Below are 19362 nucleotides of genomic sequence, written 5' to 3'. Positions count from 1 at the left end.
TTGATTCTAAAAAAAAATCAAAACTTTTTTTAAAAAAAAATGCAAACCCAAACGTATATAACGATTTTTTTTTTTTTGTATTTTCAGGAATACAGATTTAAGTTTAGAACAACATTATTTTATTCTTACTAGCATTATACTGTTTTTGAAACCGTGCATTAAACTAAAATATAACGGTACAGGAAGTCCTACCGAATTATCGAATTTGTATTATAAATGTGTATTATAAGAGCATATAATACACAAAAATGGAACTTTAAAAGAAATCTCCTATATGGTAGCCTAAAAAGAAAGAAGTATCCCCTAAATGGAATTTCCAGCGAAAAATGGTTCAAAAAAAAGTATTAGTTTTATATGGTTTGTAATAGTTTATCCAACTATTCCTTCACCAACTGCAATAAAGTAGGAGAAAGCAGGAAACAATAAATATTTTTAGTTTTTTATTAAATAAAAGGTTATTTATTTAGCATGTTAAATAAATGTTAAGTAACATTCAGGGCCTTCCTTTACGCTCTCAGAAGAAACGAAAGGTAATTTGGCGGGAAATTGTGTTGGTTGTAGGGGATGAGGGAAATCAATAAGCTTGATTTAATAGTCTCTCTTATCTCACTTGAATCTATTGCTAGTAAACAAATTTATCAGTCTACTTGATATTAACATATCAATAATTCAATAAATTTTAATAACTATTTATTTACGCATGCGCCATAAGCTCTCCCTCCTAATGCATTCTTTAAAATTTACTTTCAAGTAAGCCTTAGTTTGGCTTAACTATAATAATGGCACGAAGTTCTTTAATAAATTTCCTGCTAATTGGTCTTTGCTCCAATTATAAGTCTGATTATTTAAAGAACAGTAAGTTTTTATCCAGAGGAAGTATGCTTTAAGGTGGAAAGGAGACGATAGATATCTATCTTTAGTGTCATTTCAATATATTTTATAGATCTAACTTGTGTAAGATATCAATAAGAAACAAATTTCTGTCCCAAACTCCATTTATAAAGAAATACATGTTGGCCAGAAGTGCGTCTAAAGGGAACAATTGTTTTTTTTACTTTTTGGCGTTTTTCTTGAAAATGGCTTAAATTATTTTAATAAATGTAGCCCTATCACTATTATTGTACCAGGTAAAGAGGTATGTTTTAGGGTAGGTCAGGCATGTTACATTTCTTCTATTCAAGTATCAATTACATTTTACTAAAGTAAATTTGCGTAATATTGAAGTAATGTCCTTTTATTGCTAAACTCAAAGTTATAATTTAAACATTATCCCCAAATTTAGAATCATTTCTAATTATTTTTTAGCTTCACTGTAATAAAGCTGAAGATTGAGTAAGCGTAAAGCTTCAAACCTGTAAAAAATAACTATGATAGACCATGCTAAAAAAAATAATGCATGAATCATGTGTTTTTTCGAAAACAGCTAAAAATGTAAGGTGTAAAAGGTAAAGTTATAATGTTGTATATTTCGTAATTTTTGTTGTTTTTTTTAAAGAATATCGTGAATTTTATTATTATTAAAACTAAACAATTAAGTACTGGACTGAAAGTGAGCACTTACGCCTATCGTCTCCCTTCCACCAGAACCTCAGCCAATATCCAATGAATAGTTACAATTAAAAGTGATATACCAACATCTGAGTTCTGTGTAAATGTTTAAATGAAAATTGTCGGAGTCAAGTTATAAAGACTTGATCGTTAAAGTGTTTTTTTTTTCTTTTAGGTCACTGATTTAGACCCAAACAATATTGGAAGTCAACCTGGTAGCACCTAAACTTTATATCAAATTTAATCTTGCTATAAACTTCCCGTTTTTATTTAAGCTTGATATTACTTGGCACAATTTCTAAACATTTTTTTTTTCGTGCTTATTAGTATTTGTATTTTCGGTGAATAAAAAATATTTTCACTTTGTTGGTCATTCACTTTTTTTAGTAGCTAATCTGTAAAAAATAAAAAATGTTTCAACATTACAGCCACTGAAGTGGATTTTAGCTGTAAACTCAAAGAATCTCATGAAATTGACAAGGATGTTCTACGTGGTAAAACATTAAATGTCCTGACTTTGGTAAGTTTAGCTAAGTCTAAGGCTTATATTGTATGTAAACCCCTGAAGAATCGCTTAAGGATTATTATTCAATTTTTTAAGGATTTTTGTTTTTACATATAGGATGCAATGCCATTAAACGGTGCCAAAATTCAAGCCAAAAATGTCTATGAAGGATTTGGAATAACTTTTGAAATCTTAAGGACGCTTCAACAAAAATATGGATTTACTTATAATCTTACAAAACTGATACCACCTGTTATTGGCGACTCCAAAAATGGTGCCTTAGGTAAATTGGTGTCAAGGGTAAGTAATCAAAACTTTAAAGAGTGTCCTTGGTTGGGAAGGGAAAATAATTATTGGTTGAAAAGTTAATCTGATACATTAAGAGGTTTTAATCAATACTAAATTAGCTTCAAATTTATGATAATCCTTACAACAATGTTTTTACATGTAGCTGATGTGATTTGTGAAGCTAGTGGAAATTTATTTAGTAAGTTCACACTGCTCTAGTCTACACTAAGTGGTCGAATAACAGCCTCGGCTGCTGAACCTTAGATTTTCTCTTCCTAGGAGCTTCTTACAACTCACTGTCCGATGATGGACAGTGTTGTATGTAACGAGAGAACACTGTCCGGAGGCCGGCAGTGCACTGAAAAGCTCCGGGCGCCAATAAACTGATGTTGACGCGCCTTAAATCATTTAAAAAAAATAGTAATAATAATAATAATCATCATCATCATCATCATCATCATCATAATTACATACAAATACACAAATACAGGTGGGAATCAACGAAAGACTTGATCGATTTAACGTACAAATTTTCTGGCAGAAATTTATCAGAGCATTTAGTAAGGGTATTCTGTTCAAAATGGCTTCTTGATATACTTGACGATCCCTAGCTTCACCCTAAGGTTAACTGAACAAGATGCATATGTTAACTGAACAAGAGTACAAACAACTGGCTAAAACCATGTTTTCTTTTTTTAAAAAAAAATAGTTTCTGTACTCTCAGCTTTAGATTCTGTTAGGAAGCTACTGCTCAGGTCACGTCCGCTCAGGTCTACTGTAGACCTTAGTGCGAGAGAACTAGAGGTTTAGTCCAGCTCCAAGAATATTTTACAAACTGGATGAGTTTATGATGAGATTTAGGTAGTGAAGTCACACTGTTATTGTCTACAGAATTGGACAAAATATTTTGTGTTGATTTGAAAATAAATGTTTATTTATACCCAGATTCTCTGCCAGGTAGAGTTTATTAGACAGTGGTAGTCTTAATACTCAACTATTATTATTATTATTATTGTTATTGTTTCAGGAGGTGGATATGGTAGCTGCGTTCTTGCCGATAACTAGAAATTCACACGAGTTTGTGAAATGGGGAATCGACCTATGGCACACATCCTATTTCGTCCTCATGCAAAGACCACTCGACTCGTCCAGCAACAGTGGTCTTCTAGCACCATTCGATATGCATGTAATTTGATCTATCACTTATAAAATATTGTGTGGAATTTTCAAGACAAATGTTTCAACAGATTGGGAACCTTGCATTTACTGCTCAGTCAATACAATGGGCAACCTTATATGCAAGAATGTTTCTAAAATGCTCTCACTTCAGTGCAGAGTATAGATAAACCGTTTACACCTAACTCTTTTTTTACACGGTAGATACGTTCCTTACAAAACCGTACAAAAAAAAATACATGCGACATATACAGTGGAGTCTCGGTTATCCGTCACCCTTTTATCCGTCTATTCCAATTAACCGTCACTGTCCTCAGTATTTAAAAATTACAAAAAAAAAAAAATTTAAAAAGAAAACTTTCTTTTGAGATTTTTTCCTTTGTCTTTTAGGTACATACTCGTGTCCATCATTCGACAGTTTGTGGGTTTTTTCCTAAAAAGATCAACCACAAACAAAACCGCCCACAAAACCGATTAGATGTCGCAGACATTGTATTCATTAATTTTAATACACAATAGAATGAATTGAATAATGAAAGATACCTGAACTTTAAGGCTTAAGAGTATAAACGTATAAAATATGTATACCAGTTAATACAAAGTTTTATACACGTTAAACAAAAGAATCTGGAAATTTTCCTGTTTTTTTCCATTATCTGTCTATTCGACTCTCTGTCACGTGTCCGGTCCCGGTCATGACGGATAACCGAGACTCCACTGTAGTAAATTTGGGGATATGTTCCACAACTTTAAAAAATAAAAGACGAAAAGATGAAAAAACTCTAAATGTTTCCCCAAAAAAAGTAATAATTTTTTTTTTTTTTTGGCGCATCAACAGCTGAGGTTATTAGCGCCCGGAGCTTTTTACAGTGCACTGCCGGCCTCCGGACAGTGTTCTCTCGTTACAGACAACACTGTCCATCACCGGACAGTGAGCTGTAAGAAACTCCTAGGAAGAAAAGTAATAATGAAATCCATATTACATATTTATAAAACAGAAATAATTAATTAAAAAAAAATAATAAAATAAAATTAGTGTACAGTGAAAATTCAGTCCATAAGTACATATAAAACTTAAAATTGAAATTAGGAATAAAAATCAATTTCACAACCATTAATCGCTACTTGATAAGAAGCGTGCACGTTTATTACGAACAGGATCAAAAATGCTATGATCAGTAGATGTGTCCGTAAATGTGATATAATTCGGGTATTCCCCCTTTAGCTGCGGAACACAAAGTAAACAAAGCCATGAAGTTATGGGATGTGAACAAGACCAAGTCACTAAACCATAAACCGACCGACTTCTGATCACGCTAGAACAAAAAATTCATGTAAAAAAGTGTATTTCTTCTTATTGGTGGACCGTGTTATTTCAAAATCGTTTTAAAAAAAAGACCGTGTATATAATATTAAGTTGGGTGTATATAATATTAAGTTGGGTGTATATAATACTAAGTTGGGTGTACATACGAGGTGTGTTCAAAAAGTAACGGGAATTTTAGTTTTTTGAAAAAAATATTTATTTATTCATCTACATTAATATTGTCGCCTTCAAAGTAGTCCCCTTCGCATACAATACACTTGTGCCAGCGCTTTTTCCAATCCTCGAAACACTTCTGAAACTCGATCTTTGTGATAGCTTTCAGCTCTTTCAGCGATTCGCTTTTAATGTCATCTATGCTTGTAAAACGACGGCCTTTTAATGTTCTCTTTATGTTTGGAAATAGAAAAAAGTCACATGGAGCCATGTCTGGCGAATATGGAGGCTGGGGCATCGTTAAAGTTTTGTTTTTGGCCAAAAATTCACGAACAAGCAATGAAGTGTGAGCAGGTGCATTATCGTGGTGCAAAATCCATGAATTGTTTTGCCACAAATCCGGGCGTTTTTTTCGGATTGCTTCACGCAAACGGCGTTGAACTTGTAGGTAGTACTCCTTATTGATTGTTTGACCTTGTGGCAAGAATTCATGATGCACTATGCCATTAAAATCGAAGAACACAGTGAGCATAACCTTCACATTCGACCGCACTTGTCGAGCCTTTTTCGGTCTTGGCGATCCAGAATGCCTTCACTGGGACGATTGAGCCTTAGTTTCGACACCATATCCGTAAACCCATGTTTCGTCACCTGTTATAACACGTTTCAGTAGATCCGCATCGTTGTCGACTTCATTGAGTGACTCTTGAGCAACTTCCATTCTCCGCTGTTTTTGTTCGAAATTCAACAATTTTGGAACAAATTTTGCTGCCACACGTTTCATACCCAAAACATCCGAAAAAATTTCATGGCATGAGCCAATTGATATGGCAACATCATCAGCGACTTCTCTGATTGTGATTCGGCGATCGTTCATAACCATTTCTTTCACTTTTTTCACGTTTTCATCGGTTGTTGATGTGCTTGGACGTCCAGGTCGTTCGTCATCTTCAACGTTTTCGCGGCCATCTTGGAAACGCTTATACCACTCGTAAATCCTTATTTTACTCATAGCAGACTCACCATATGCCTTTATTAACATTTCACACACTTTATTTCATTTTTTACGCAAAATTTAATACAAATTCTTTGATCCATTTTTTTTAACAAACAAAAATCGCCAAGCTCGAAAAACACGTCTAACCTTAACGGCTGCCACTTAAGAAGTAAACAATGAATATTGCTGAAAATTTTATCGTACTTCAGGGGCATGTGTACCAACATAATAAAAAAAAAAAATTTACAATCAGACTCTCCAAATCCGCGAAATTTAAAAATTCCCGTTACTTTTTGAACACACCTCGTATATAATATTAAGAGCATCAAAGCTACTCTAATTTGCCCTACCAGCAATGTCAGTAGAAATCTGTATTTACCACCTATTTAATAAGTTGAAGAACTTATTTAATATTTTTAAGTATGTTTGTAAAATCACTACAATGTAAAGATTTATCTACTCTTTGTTTATATTCTCTCAGGTATGGATTTTGATTCTGGTATCATTAATCAGTGTTGGACCAATAATGTATTGGATCATGTGGCTCAGGGTCAAATTATGCCAGGACGATGATGCCCAATTATACTCACTATCTGCTTGTGTTTGGTTTGTCTACGGAGCACTCATGAAACAAGGATCTACACTGAATCCAATGTCGGGTATGTAATATTTTTGAAAAAAAATTCATTTTTGGTTGTTTAAAAGTTTCTTGATTTAGTGATTAGGTTGGTCTACAAAAATATTATTTGTTCACATAATTATTGTGAAGGTTTATATACTTATATCTATTTCGCTTACGTCCCACGAGTTCAAACGACAATCAAGTTTTCGTTTATTAAATCTAACAACCGTAGTAATCAACTCCTGTTTTTAATTTAATGTTATTTTTTAAGTTATTGTATGTACTGCAAATAAGTAATTCTATAACTTTAATTCAAACAATTTTCTCAGAAAGATTCTATTAATGACTGTTCTGGGCAAAAGTGGCAGTTGGGCGATTCTTTAAAGTGCCATTTCAATCTAATGTTTTATACTTATTACCTATTAAATATTAAAAAAGAACAAATATGTAACCATAATTTCAAATTTAAAGAAACTAAAAGTGCCTCTTTACAAAATAGTGTTTTTCAGTTTTTAGAAATTTTTTCTAAAAACATTTCCAGTAAAGGGAATGCTTTCCTGGATGAATTCGATTAAGAGAGAGAGACTCTGAAAAGATACCCCCTCCTTAAAGTATAATTTTTGTGTAGTGTAAGCCAACTCACAACCGTTTTGATATAAATTCTAATTTTCAAGAAAAATTGATTACAAACTTGGTTAAGTGAAGATCATGAAACTGTTTAATATCAAAGTTTTTATTTACAGATTCCACAAGAATGTTATTTGCAACATGGTGGCTGTTTATACTAATCTTGACGGCTTTCTATACAGCAAATTTAACAGCATTTTTGACTTTATCTTTGGCGAAATTACCAATCAATGACATTAGTGATGTGGCTAAATCATCGAATAAATGGTTTTCATCCGATGGTGGAGCCATCTATTATGCGGTTAAGGTAGGTTTTAAACACATTCTTCGTCGCAGTGAATTTTTGTCTCAGTTGTCTAAAGAATGCTTGAAAAGTGCTCTAAATTGACTATATATATTTATAAGGACATACAGACTTTAATTTTACGGAACAGTCAAGCGAATTTCAACCGAATGAAAACCGTCAAATCCTGAATCCTAAGATCCATTATTATACGCCCCATTTTATGTCTCCAACCTCATCATCTCCACACAGACCTAAATATTCCCTTTAAAAGGAAACGGTTAATCATAAGTGCCACTATACACTATAGATTTTCCAGTATTTTCTCGAAATTAGCTCCTAGGATTTCGTAAATTCCGTATAAACATTACATGCTTATAGATATACATATAAGTTGCATTATGTGGTTGGTTTCCTGTAACGTTTCAGTGTGATGTTTTATAATATATGTGTATAAATATTTTTGAAGAGTTAGAACAAAAGAAGGTCATGCGGAAGTTCACACCAAATTTTTTGTTTTATTGTTAGGATAACGACGGTGATTTAAATATTCTGACAAAATCCATAGACAATGGACGTGGTCTATTTGTGGACGTATCACGCGAAGCAACTGTCACTTCCAGGCTATCTGATGGTAAGTCATTCTAGGCCTAGTAACTAAACTAATCTTGCAGAAGTGGTTAGCCTATTTTAAGAATATAATTTACTGTGTTATAGGATGGCTCTATCTGGACGATTGGTACACATTGACGCGATTGATGTTTAACGATTATAAAAAGAAGCGATTGTACGATAATCCGAACATGGAGTCTGAAAGCTGCACATATGTGTTGACGGAAAAACATGTTCTGGAACGGCCCTTAGCGTTTGCGTACCAAATGGACAGCGTATTGCCAGAATTGTTTGATAAGGTGTTAGTATTGGCGTTTATTATACCAGGCTGTTATAAAAACAGAATTCTGTCCATTTTTTTGTTATTTTCTTTCAGAACGCATAGCATATTTTTTTCCAGGTTCATTAACTGTGTTTACCAACAGTTTCTCATTAACTGTGTCTTACGCTTTCAGCTTGTTTGTGTTAGCTTAAAAAAAAATATGAGCGTTGAAAATAATCCATATTTCGGTGTATTCATTAAAAAGGGTTGCCACATGCAGAAATGACCTGCTCAGGATTGGTTCGTATCATTTAGGGAGATAATGCGAGCGAGAAAAGCATGCTTCGTTCGTCCATGTCAACCTATAACTTCAGATTTAGCACTTCTGATGCTAACCTGGAACAACGATCCTTGCACCAGCGTGAGATAAATTAGGGTCCTGCTTACTATAAACTACTACCTAAGAGCATGTTATGTCTATAAGCATGTTATGTCAACTAAGAAGTCCAACTAACCCTAACGGCCTCCTTAAATCCCTCGTAATTTTTCTTTCTTCAAAAAGCTGACCGTTCTTAGAAGACAGTCTGTCTTCATGAGTGAGCTTTTTTTTATTTATTTAATGGAAAAGAGCTCTCCTCGAAGTAGACAGCGGGAGGTTATTGTAACCTTCACGTAAAATGTGAACTGTAATTGTTCGGATTTGCAGAAATAAATCCATTTTGCATCACTTTTTTTTGATGAAAGAAATCATTAACAGTAAACTAAAATTGTTTAAAAAGGGTTTACAGACTTCAATGCAGTTTGAGCGTGAGTTAAGTTGGACATCTCATCTACATTTAGCGTCTGCCTTGGGACCAAACTTTCCTTCCACGCTTCTTTTATCATCTTCTTTGAACTGGCCCTGAGCAACTGTTTGTGGGAAATCCTTATCCTTATCTCTTTGCTTTGATATTGATTGCTGTTTATTTGTTTGCTTACAGAGTGCGACGTTTTATTGAGTCCGGCATCATCAAGCATCTAATCACTTTGGATCTACCGGACGCTGTAATCTGCCCATTGAATTTAGGTAGTAAAGATAGGCGTCTGCGTAATTCAGACCTTTTCACCACTTATATGGTAGTGATGACTGGATTTGTAGCCGGACTGTCCGTTTTCTTGGGCGAGATCTTGTGGCGTTTGACCCGTGGCCCTCTAATAGCGGATGCTTTACAACCAGAATTGTTGACCGCTATGCAACAGAATGGCCAGAACTATTTCACTATTGATAAGAAGTTCATGCCATTGCGCACACCATCGTCAATGATCTTGCACTATGGATAAATTCAAGAGAGGATATTCTGAGAGCACGGGGCAATGGATGATCGGGTTCGAGCAAAAAACACGATTCATACAAAAAGATCTTTATCTGGACCATTTCCTCTGATTCATTCAAGCATAACATAGTTGTTTCAGTATTGGTTATTTTGCCTTGACGTACGAATCACGAACACTTAATTTCTATTTGATCCATTATGAATCTTGTTAATTTAAAAATTAAGTTATTGAAATTTTGAATTATAACTTGCAGTCTTATAAGCTCGTCTTTTCCATTTAATGGGCACTGGAAATAAACATTCCACCTCAGACAATCAGGACTAAATTGTTTATGACTTCTTCAATTCTCTTTTTCTTTTTTTTTTTTTGGCGCATCAACAGCTGAGGTCATTAGCGCCCGGAGCTTTTTCCAGTGCACTGCCGGCCTCCGGACAGTGTTCTCTCGTTACAGACAACACTGTCCATCACCGGACAGTGAGTTCTTCAATTCTGTGAATCATTTTATGCTCACATAATTTTGCAAGGTTTGTATCTTCGAAATCGTTGATAAAAAAAAAACCTTAAAAAGCTTTCTTTCTTTAAGAAAACCATTCTGCTCGCTAGAAATCCCCCAAAGTATTCGCTCTGCGCAGAATTGCTACTTCATTTGCAGCTGATGAAGTCGTCTTTCGAGGTTATATGGCAGGGAAATAACTATAAATTTGTATTAACTTTTAGTTACAGTAAACTATTAATATTTAGGATTAAACTAGAGAGAATTTGGTCATATAAATAGCAGAAAGTTTTTACGCCGACAAATTAATTTTCTTTCTCAGAGCTTTGTTATATGAGTTACACAAGAACATTTTTTTCTTGGACGTGGTTCAGTTTTCGGTATTTAAGAAGCGCAAGTGCTTAGGTGAAAATGTTTATTATGCTTGGTCTTTAATATATTGTTTTCCAAGTATCTACATATGCTCAACATTAACTTTTGTTCCTGTATTCAACCTGAAATTGTGTTGGAGAACCTCTTATGTTTCGACTCGGTAAATAAAGTTAAATATATGTATTTTTTAATAATTAATTCTGTAAAAAATAGAAATTTGTTTTCAATAATTTAATAACTTTTGTTTTATTTGTAAAAGTGAATTTATTTTTGTTTGTGTTCTTTTTTTTCCTTTTTTCATGTATTACATCTGTAAAGGCACGGGCAACCCCTTGATAAATTTGTTCATTATAAGCAAGTAACAATAAATAAATAATATATTGTTTTCTTAAAGAAATTCTTGCTTACAAGAGTTTTTGATTAAAGAATTTAATCGTTAAAAACTTTTTTTGGTACAATCATCCGTCTAATTTTACAGGTACTACATTTTTCGGGGATTACTCTTTAATTTCTGTCATAACTTTTTATTTTCTCTTAAACCTTCTAAGTATTGCAATCGGGCAATTTTCTGATTTTAAGTTTCTGCGAAAAATATCCGTATGGAAGTGCCCTAAAATTTTTACAAAACTAGTGAGTGCTTCTGTCCACTTACTATAGTATGGTTTTAAAGATTTGTCATAGTAATAACTATTCTGGTGGCCATTGAGTGGAACCTGTGACATCACTCTTCCTTAAAAAGAATCAATCAGAGATGCAATAGCTCACATGGCTTTCTCTTTCCGAAGTTTACCAAACTTCTGATTAATTTCGATAACTGCGGGAAGAAAAAAGACATGTTGTATTTCCCTTTTTGACACTACTTGTTATTTATTTAGACGGTTAATTTAATCTCTTTGGTAACTTTCTATTTAATGGTTATTAATGTAATTGTAAACTGTAAATAAAAGTAAAACAACCTTTTTCTAAATACACATTTTAGAAGTAGTTTGGTTTAAACTGAAGCATAATGTATTTTAAATTGAATTTGTTTTTATCTTGATTAGTTTATTGTGTGCAGCAGATATATTGCGCAAAAATTAGGAATTTTCTTCACTTTATTTTCTCAGATCAGAGAGATTATAGTTTTTCTTTTTATAAAATTTACTTTCTATTTATGCTCTTAAGGGAAATGAATCCCTAAGATAGTAAATTTGCCTTCTTTCTCACTAATATGCAAGTTATAGATTATATTACACGGTTGTGTTTTTAAAAATTGTATTTTTAAAAATATACACAATTATTGAATTTAATAAAGGAAACAAAAACCTGATACAAAATTTAACATATAAGAACTAGAGAACTATATTGCCCTTATACTCTGAAGGCACGAATAAGAATGAAATTATAATTATAATCTCGGAATAATATAATGTGCGTAGAGTGATGTAAAGAGGAGGTTTCCCAGTATTGAACACCTCTATTAGCTTAAAAAGTAAAATTAATCATAGCATTTGAATACTACAAAACTATAACTTGCAAGTCTTATTAAATATTACTCGTAAATTACAATTTAATAATCAAGAACCATGAAAAGAAAAATTAAAAGCGAGTGAAGGTCAATTTGTATAAAATATTATAATTATATTGTTATTATGTAATAAATTAAAAAAAAGAAATATTTTACTTAATTTTCACTATTTACACAAAAAAATTCCAGTAAAACTAACGAAGATTTCTCTATTTTTCCATTTTTTGAGAACATCTACATCCAAAACTAGCCGACCTAAGGTGTACTCTGTTCTTGGTTAAAAAATACAATGTTAGAAACAGGAAAAAAGGAAATTCCAGCAAACTAACAATGATTTCATTATTTCTCTTTTTGAGAAAGTCCACTTCCGAACCAAGCCAATCTAATGAGTACAATGTATAACTGCTTTAATAATACAATGTTAGTAACACGCAATAAGGAAACTCCAGTAAATTAATCGTACATTTTTCAATTTATCTTTTTCTTTTAAAAAAAAAATCAAGATCCAAAACTAGCCGACCTAAGGTGTACACTCTAAGCTTGGCTCCAAAACACTGTGTTAAAAACTGGACAAAAGTAAATTGCAGAAAACAGACAAACGTTTCACTATTTTTCTCTTCTTTGAAACCTTCTACATCTAAAACAAGCCGACCTAAGGTGTACAATCTAAGCTTGGCTTAAAAATAGAATCTTAGAAACTGGAAACAAAGAAATTCCAGTAAAGTAACGAAGATTTCTCTTCTTTGAAACCTTCTACATCTAAAACAAGCCGACCTGCGGTGTACAATCTAAGCTTGGCTTAAAAATACTGTGTTAAAAACTGGACACAAGGAAATTGCAGAAAACAGACAAACATTTCACTATTTTTCTCTTTTTTGAGAAACTTTAGATTCAAAATTAGCAATCTCAGCAAGGCTTAAATATACAATATTAGAAACAGTAAAAAAGGAAATTTCAGTAAAACTAACAATGATTTCTCTTTTCGAAACCTGCTATATCCAAAAATAACCGGACCTAAATTGTACAATCTAAGCTTGGCTTAAAAATACAATCTTAGAAACTGGATACAAAGAAATTCCAGTAAAGTAACGAAGATTTCTCTTCTTTGAAACCTTCTACATCTAAAACAAGCCGACCTAAGGTGTACAATCTAAGCTTGGCTTAAAAATACAATCTTAGAAACTGGAAACAAAGAAATTCCAGTAAAGTAACGAAGATTTCTCTTCTTTGAAACCTTCTACATCTAAAACAAGCCGACCTAAGGTGTACAATCTAAGCTTGGCTTAAAAATACTGTGTTAAAAACTGGACACAAGGAAATTGCAGAAAACAGACAAACATTCCACTATTTTTCTCTTTTTTGAGAAACTTTAGATTCAAAATTAGCCGATCTATGGTGTACAATCTCAGCAAGGGCTTAAATATACAATATTAGAAACAGTAAAAAAGGAAATTTTAGTAAAACTAACAATGATTTCTCTTTTCGAAACCTGCTATATCCAAAAATAACCGGACCTAAGTTGTACAATCTAAGCTTGGCTTAAAAATACAATCTTAGAAACTGGAAACAAAGAAATTCCAGTAAAGTAACGAAGATTTCTCTTCTTTGAAACCTTCTATATCTAAAACAAGCCGACCTAAGGTGTACAATCTAAGCTTGGCTTAAAAATACAATCTTAGAAACTGGAAACAAAGAAATTCCAGTAAAGTAACGAAGATTTCTCTTCTTTGAAACCTTCTACATCTAAAACAAGCCGACCTAAGGTGTACAATCTAAGCTTGGCTTAAAAATACAATCTTAGAAACTGGAAACAAAGAAATTCCAGTAAAGTAACGAAGATTTCTCTTCTTTGAAACCTTCTATATCTAAAACAAGCCGACCTAAGGTGTACAATCTAAGCTTGGCTCTAAAAATACTGTGTTAAAAACTGGACACAAGGAAATTGCAGAAAACAGACAAACATTCCACTATTTTTCTCTTTTTTGAGAAACTTTAGATTCAAAATTAGCCGATCTATGGTGTACAATCTCAGCAAGGGCTTAAATATACAATATTAGAAACAGTAAAAAAGGAAATTTTAGTAAAACTAACAATGATTTCTCTTTTCGAAACCTGCTATATCCAAAAATAACCGGACCTAAGTTGTACAATCTAAGCTTGGCTTAAAAATACAATCTTAGAAACTGGAAACAAAGAAATTCCAGTAATGTAACAAAGATTTCTCTTCTTTGAAACCTTCTACATCTAAAACAAGCCGACCTAAGGTGTACAATCTAAGCTTGGCTTAAAAATACAATCTTAGAAACTGGAAACAAAGAAATTCCAGTAAAGTAACGAAGATTTCTCTTCTTTGAAACCTTCTACATGTAAAACAAGCCGACCTAAGGTGTACAATCTAAGCTTGGCTTAAAAATTCTGTGTTAAAAACTGGACACAAGGAAATTGCAGAAAACAGACAAACATTTCACTATTTTTCTCTTTTTTGAGAAACTTTAGATTCAAAATTAGCAATCTCAGCAAGGCTTAAATATACAATATTAGAAACAGTAAAAAAGGAAATTTAAGTAAAACTAACAATGATTTCTCTTTTCGAAACCTGCTATATCCAAAAATAACCGGACCTAAATTGTACAATCTAAGCTTGGCTTAAAAATACAATCTTAGAAACTGGAAACAAAGAAATTACAGTAAAGTAACGAAGATTTCTCTTCTTTGAAACCTTCTATATCTAAAACAAGCCGACCTAAGGTGTACAATCTAAGCTTGGCTTAAAAATACAATCTTAGAAACTGGAAACAAAGAAATTCCAGTAAAGTAACGAAGATTTCTCTTCTTTGAAACCTTCTACATCTAAAACAAGCCGACCTAAGGTGTACAATCTAAGCTTGGCTTAAAAATACAATCTTAGAAACTGGAAACAAAGAAATTCCAGTAAAGTAACGAAGATTTCTCTTCTTTGAAACCTTCTATATCTAAAACAAGCCGACCTAAGGTGTACAATCTAAGCTTGGCTTAAAAATACTGTGTTAAAAACTGGACACAAGGAAATTGCAGAAAACAGACAAACATTCCACTATTTTTCTCTTTTTTGAGAAACTTTAGATTCAAAATTAGCCGATCTATGGTGTACAATCTCAGCAAGGGCTTAAATATACAATATTAGAAACAGTAAAAAAGGAAATTTTAGTAAAACTAACAATGATTTCTCTTTTCGAAACCTGCTATATCCAAAAATAACCGGACCTAAGTTGTACAATCTAAGCTTGGCTTAAAAATACAATCTTAGAAACTGGAAACAAAGAAATTCCAGTAATGTAACGAAGATTTCTCTTCTTTGAAACCTTCTACATCTAAAACAAGCCGACCTAAGGTGTACAATCTAAGCTTGGCTTAAAAATACAATCTTAGAAACTGGAAACAAAGAAATTCCAGTAAAGTAACGAAGATTTCTCTTCTTTGAAACCTTCTACATCTAAAACAAGCCGACCTGCGGTGTACAATCTAAGCTTGGCTTAAAAATACTGTGTTAAAAACTGGACACAAGGAAATTGCAGAAAACAGACAAACATTTCACTATTTTTCTCTTTTTTGAGAAACTTTAGATTCAAAATTAGCAATCTCAGCAAGGCTTAAATATACAATATTAGAAACAGTAAAAAAGGAAATTTCAGTAAAACTAACAATGATTTCTCTTTTCGAAACCTGCTATATCCAAAAATAACCGGACCTAAGTTGTACAATCTAAGCTTGGCTTAAAAATACAATCTTAGAAACTGGAAACAAAGAAATTACAGTAAAGTAACGAAGATTTCTCTTCTTTGAAACCTTCTACATCTAAAACAAGCCGACCTAAGGTGCTTCCACATCCAAAACAAGCCGACCTACGGTGTACAACCTAAGCTTGGCTTAAATTACAATGTTAGATACTGGATACAAGGAAAATCTAGTAAAACTAACGATGCTCGTCAGTTACTGAGGTTCGACCGTTTTTGAACTGTTTTTCCCTCTTATCAAAATTTCTGTGTTGTGAACGTTGTTCAACTAATTAGAAACTTCAAGTGGACGCGCCATCTTTAAATGCAATTTTGAGGTTATAAAAAAAACAGTTTTTATTCGCCAACTGTTCTTAGCTGATCGCAGCGATGCCAACCTTAAGACATAAAAGTACCAAACTCCTCCTACATACTGCTTTATTTCTACATCAATTCCTGATGGCATCCGTCCCAAATTTCTCAACCACCTGGGCCATAATACTTCTAATTTTACTAAAATGCAACAAAACCAAAACGTGTGTAGATGGCTTCAAGCGAGGCAGGCCAGTCACATTAACTGCGCGCAATTCAAATTTAAATGTTGTCTAAAACTGGTAGAGAAGTGCAAATATACATAGTTTGTGAATATTATGTGATTTATTGTAAAAATTCATAAATAAGTGATTATATGTGCTTGGAAGATTGAATTGACAGTCAGAAAAATTTCGACTTCAAATTTCTCTCATTAGATCATGATTTAGTAAACTATAATCAAGTCATCACAGCTATTGTATAAAGCATTATCTAATCTGTTGCTATGTCATTAATTAAAATGCTTTCATGTTTAAAATATTTTTAATCAGAAAAAAAAATTAAAACAATCGTATTTATCATAATTGTTTTTTTTTATCATAATTATTGGACCAAAAAAGTGCGCTTACTTTGCGGAACACCAAAGTGGATATGCAGGCGAAAGGTGAGTATAAAACTTTCTTAAGTTAATAATTTAGGGTACACTTCGGGTTCAACCGAAGATCAGGCCCCCTGTGGTGCGGTGTAATTTTGAAGGGAGTGTTTATTTGTTCTTCAACTGCCACATTATACTAATATTAAAAAAATTTGAATCAGCATGCGACATATGATGTTTAATAATGTGATATTTATTTGTTTTTATTGTAAGCATCATATGTGTATGTACAGTGATTGGTTTCTTGTTAATGGGCTGCGAGTAGCTTCCATCAGTTTGCCTTGGCTTTGCTGTAAATCTTTAACTTTATTTGCAATGATTGTCATCAATTTACAGTTTTTATTTGGGTTGAAGCATGAATGTGGTGTGAGTGCGGAATATATGTGGCGTAGAAGTAATTCTTCCAGTGAGGGGGGGGCCTTATGTGAGCATTTTTAGAGTTAGTTGTGGAAGTACACAAACCGTGGAAGTACACAGGTATTGTTAATGTGGTAAGTTCTTGTTGGTTTTCTTTGTTAGAATAACTGATGAAATATGTGCGACAACTCAAGTTTCGAGCCTTGCGCACATGCCTTGTGGAAGTGTTGTTAGTTTCTTCAAAGGGTGTTTTTAAAAGGAAATATGAGCGAGTGGGGTGTGGGGGCGAAGCCTGCTGAATGAAATAATATTATCAATTTTGAAAATGATTGTAAATAGCTGTGGTAATGTAACTCTCCATATGAAAATATAAATGTTAAACAGTGTCAATAAAAAATGTTTTATATCATTAAAATTGAACGTAATTCAGTTAAATTTCGCTATGTTCCAACTCTCTTGTAGGTAACAAGAAATAAAATAAATAAAAATTGGTTTCAATAATGAATGTAGTTTTTTTCTATTTTCATAAATCATTTAATAGTCTTACCTTTGGGGCCTAATTGGAAGCTACGACAATGAACACATTTAAACCTACATAATCGATTATACCTCGCTTTAAAATGAAAATAAATTACTTCTCAAAATAAATTATTTCTCGTCCTACTACCACACACGCGCAGCCCTTTTGTTGCCCTTCCTACACTTCGGGTCACAAATAAAGCTTGGCCTGATCTAACTTGAATGTGTTTGCCTTGTTATAACCGAACACAACCACACTTAATACCCACATTGTTGTATCTAAAAACTGTGACTAAAAATATACTGATGCTTTTTTTTTTTTTTCTTACAGACGTAATTAACCAATGTAGTTGTTCTCTGACTGAAGAAGATGAAAGCATTAGTGACGAAGGTAAATAATCTTGGAAGAAAAGTCGTAGAACTTGTGTGGAAGCCTTGAAAAGAATCCCTGGGTGCTCTGAAGAATGATCCCACAAATCAAATAAACCTACAAATATCCCCAGCTCCAGCAGACTGGTCAGGCTCCTCCCTTTAATGGAAAAATATTTGAAAGACTGCCGTCTGGATATTTTCTGGACATTTCTCAAATACTGGTCATCCAGCTCAAAGGCACCCTTTCCTTTACCTATTACCTATTTCTCTAATCCCTCTTTTCCGAACGTTATTTTTTCCTCTCCTATCCAATTCAGTTTATCCGGGTGTCGGAAGAATTCTTGCCACCTCAATTTACACTAATTTATATTACTGACATGGTTCAATTAGAAATCATTTCACAGAACGTGATGTATCCACAAATTTCATCCCTACTAACTCTACTCGCCGATTCAGGCGCTGATGGCACATTTCAACTGCATAACATCGATGCATAAGGTTGGCTGTGATGTTGGAGCAATAGCTAACTAGTGCTACTGTCTAATGTGTGTATTTCTATGTACCTTACCACATTTGCTTGTTCTTTTAATGTATGCTTTGCGAGAAAAAAGAGAATTTTGGTACCTCAATTGGTCCACATTAATGTAATATTTATCTGAGAAATAGCGGGTGGATATGTCTTTAGCTCAATCCGCTGTAGCACGCTTCTTTTTTTCGTTTCGGTTGATTTTCGAATTTCCATTCATAATCAGAAGTTGATTAATCATTTCGGTTATTTCTAAAGCCTGCAAAAAATGAAAAAAATTATTAGAATGTAATAAAAGTATTTTTTTTCCTTTGGCCTTGTGGCCTACTAGGAAGCTATGCCTCTATCCTTCTGCTCAAATCTGATTCTGTCAACAAAATGTACATTGATGAAACTAATATAATATTAAAGGAAACTGCATATAATTTTTAAATGAAAAAATGCATTTAAAATGCTCACGATTATACACAAAATTTGATTCTCTTACCGGGTATAAAATAGGAAATAAATTAATGTTTACCATTAAACATACTGCTAGAACTATTCTTTAAATTTTTAATTCTTTTTTCTGTATTATTTTATAGAATCAGAAGGATCTGCAGTATGTCCTTCATCGAATATTCAGGAAAGATGTACATGCTTAAGAAAATGTGAATTTGGTATGTATTAAGAATTTCAAAAAATTTGTTGCCAAACAGTCACACCACTTTCTTTTCTTAAACTCATAACAACATTCCTAAATTCCAACAGAGAACAGTATCAGTTTATAAATAAAAGCTGTTA

General features: G+C 33.0%; 2 protein-coding genes across 6 annotated transcripts in view; both read left to right on the top strand.

Moving 5' to 3' along the window:
• Window positions 1–233: 233 nt before the first annotated feature.
• Window positions 234–12619, top strand: LOC141461921 (glutamate receptor ionotropic, delta-2-like). The gene is made up of 9 exons (XM_074143386.1): window positions 234–855; window positions 1977–2068; window positions 2171–2353; window positions 3369–3527; window positions 6476–6653; window positions 7360–7550; window positions 8055–8160; window positions 8244–8439; window positions 9381–12619. Exons 1-9 carry the CDS (start codon window positions 780–782, stop codon window positions 9718–9720), a joined length of 1521 nt encoding a protein of 506 aa, XP_073999487.1. The 5' UTR covers window positions 234–779; the 3' UTR covers window positions 9721–12619.
• A 4022-nt stretch (window positions 12620–16641) lies between these two features.
• Window positions 16642–19362, top strand: part of LOC141461911 (uncharacterized) — a 42325-nt gene continuing 39604 nt past the window's right edge. For 2 of the 5 annotated variants that reach the window (XM_074143363.1, XM_074143361.1), the window contains exons 1-3: window positions 16642–16814; window positions 18013–18072; window positions 19164–19238. In XM_074143363.1, the coding sequence (XP_073999464.1) occupies window positions 16802–16814; window positions 18013–18072; window positions 19164–19238 (148 nt within the window). In that variant the 5' untranslated portion in view covers window positions 16642–16801. The remainder of the gene's footprint in view (window positions 16815–18012; window positions 18073–19163; window positions 19239–19362) is intronic. The other 3 variants (XM_074143364.1, XM_074143362.1, XM_074143365.1) reach the window with 2 other exon arrangements.

Source organism: Rhodnius prolixus, unplaced genomic scaffold (genome assembly GCF_049639745.1).
Source record: "Rhodnius prolixus isolate KJV_2025 unplaced genomic scaffold, Rpr scaffold_12, whole genome shotgun sequence".
Taxonomy (NCBI): Eukaryota; Metazoa; Arthropoda; class Insecta; order Hemiptera; family Reduviidae; genus Rhodnius; species Rhodnius prolixus.
This window is presented reverse-complemented; position numbering and strand designations above follow the sequence as displayed.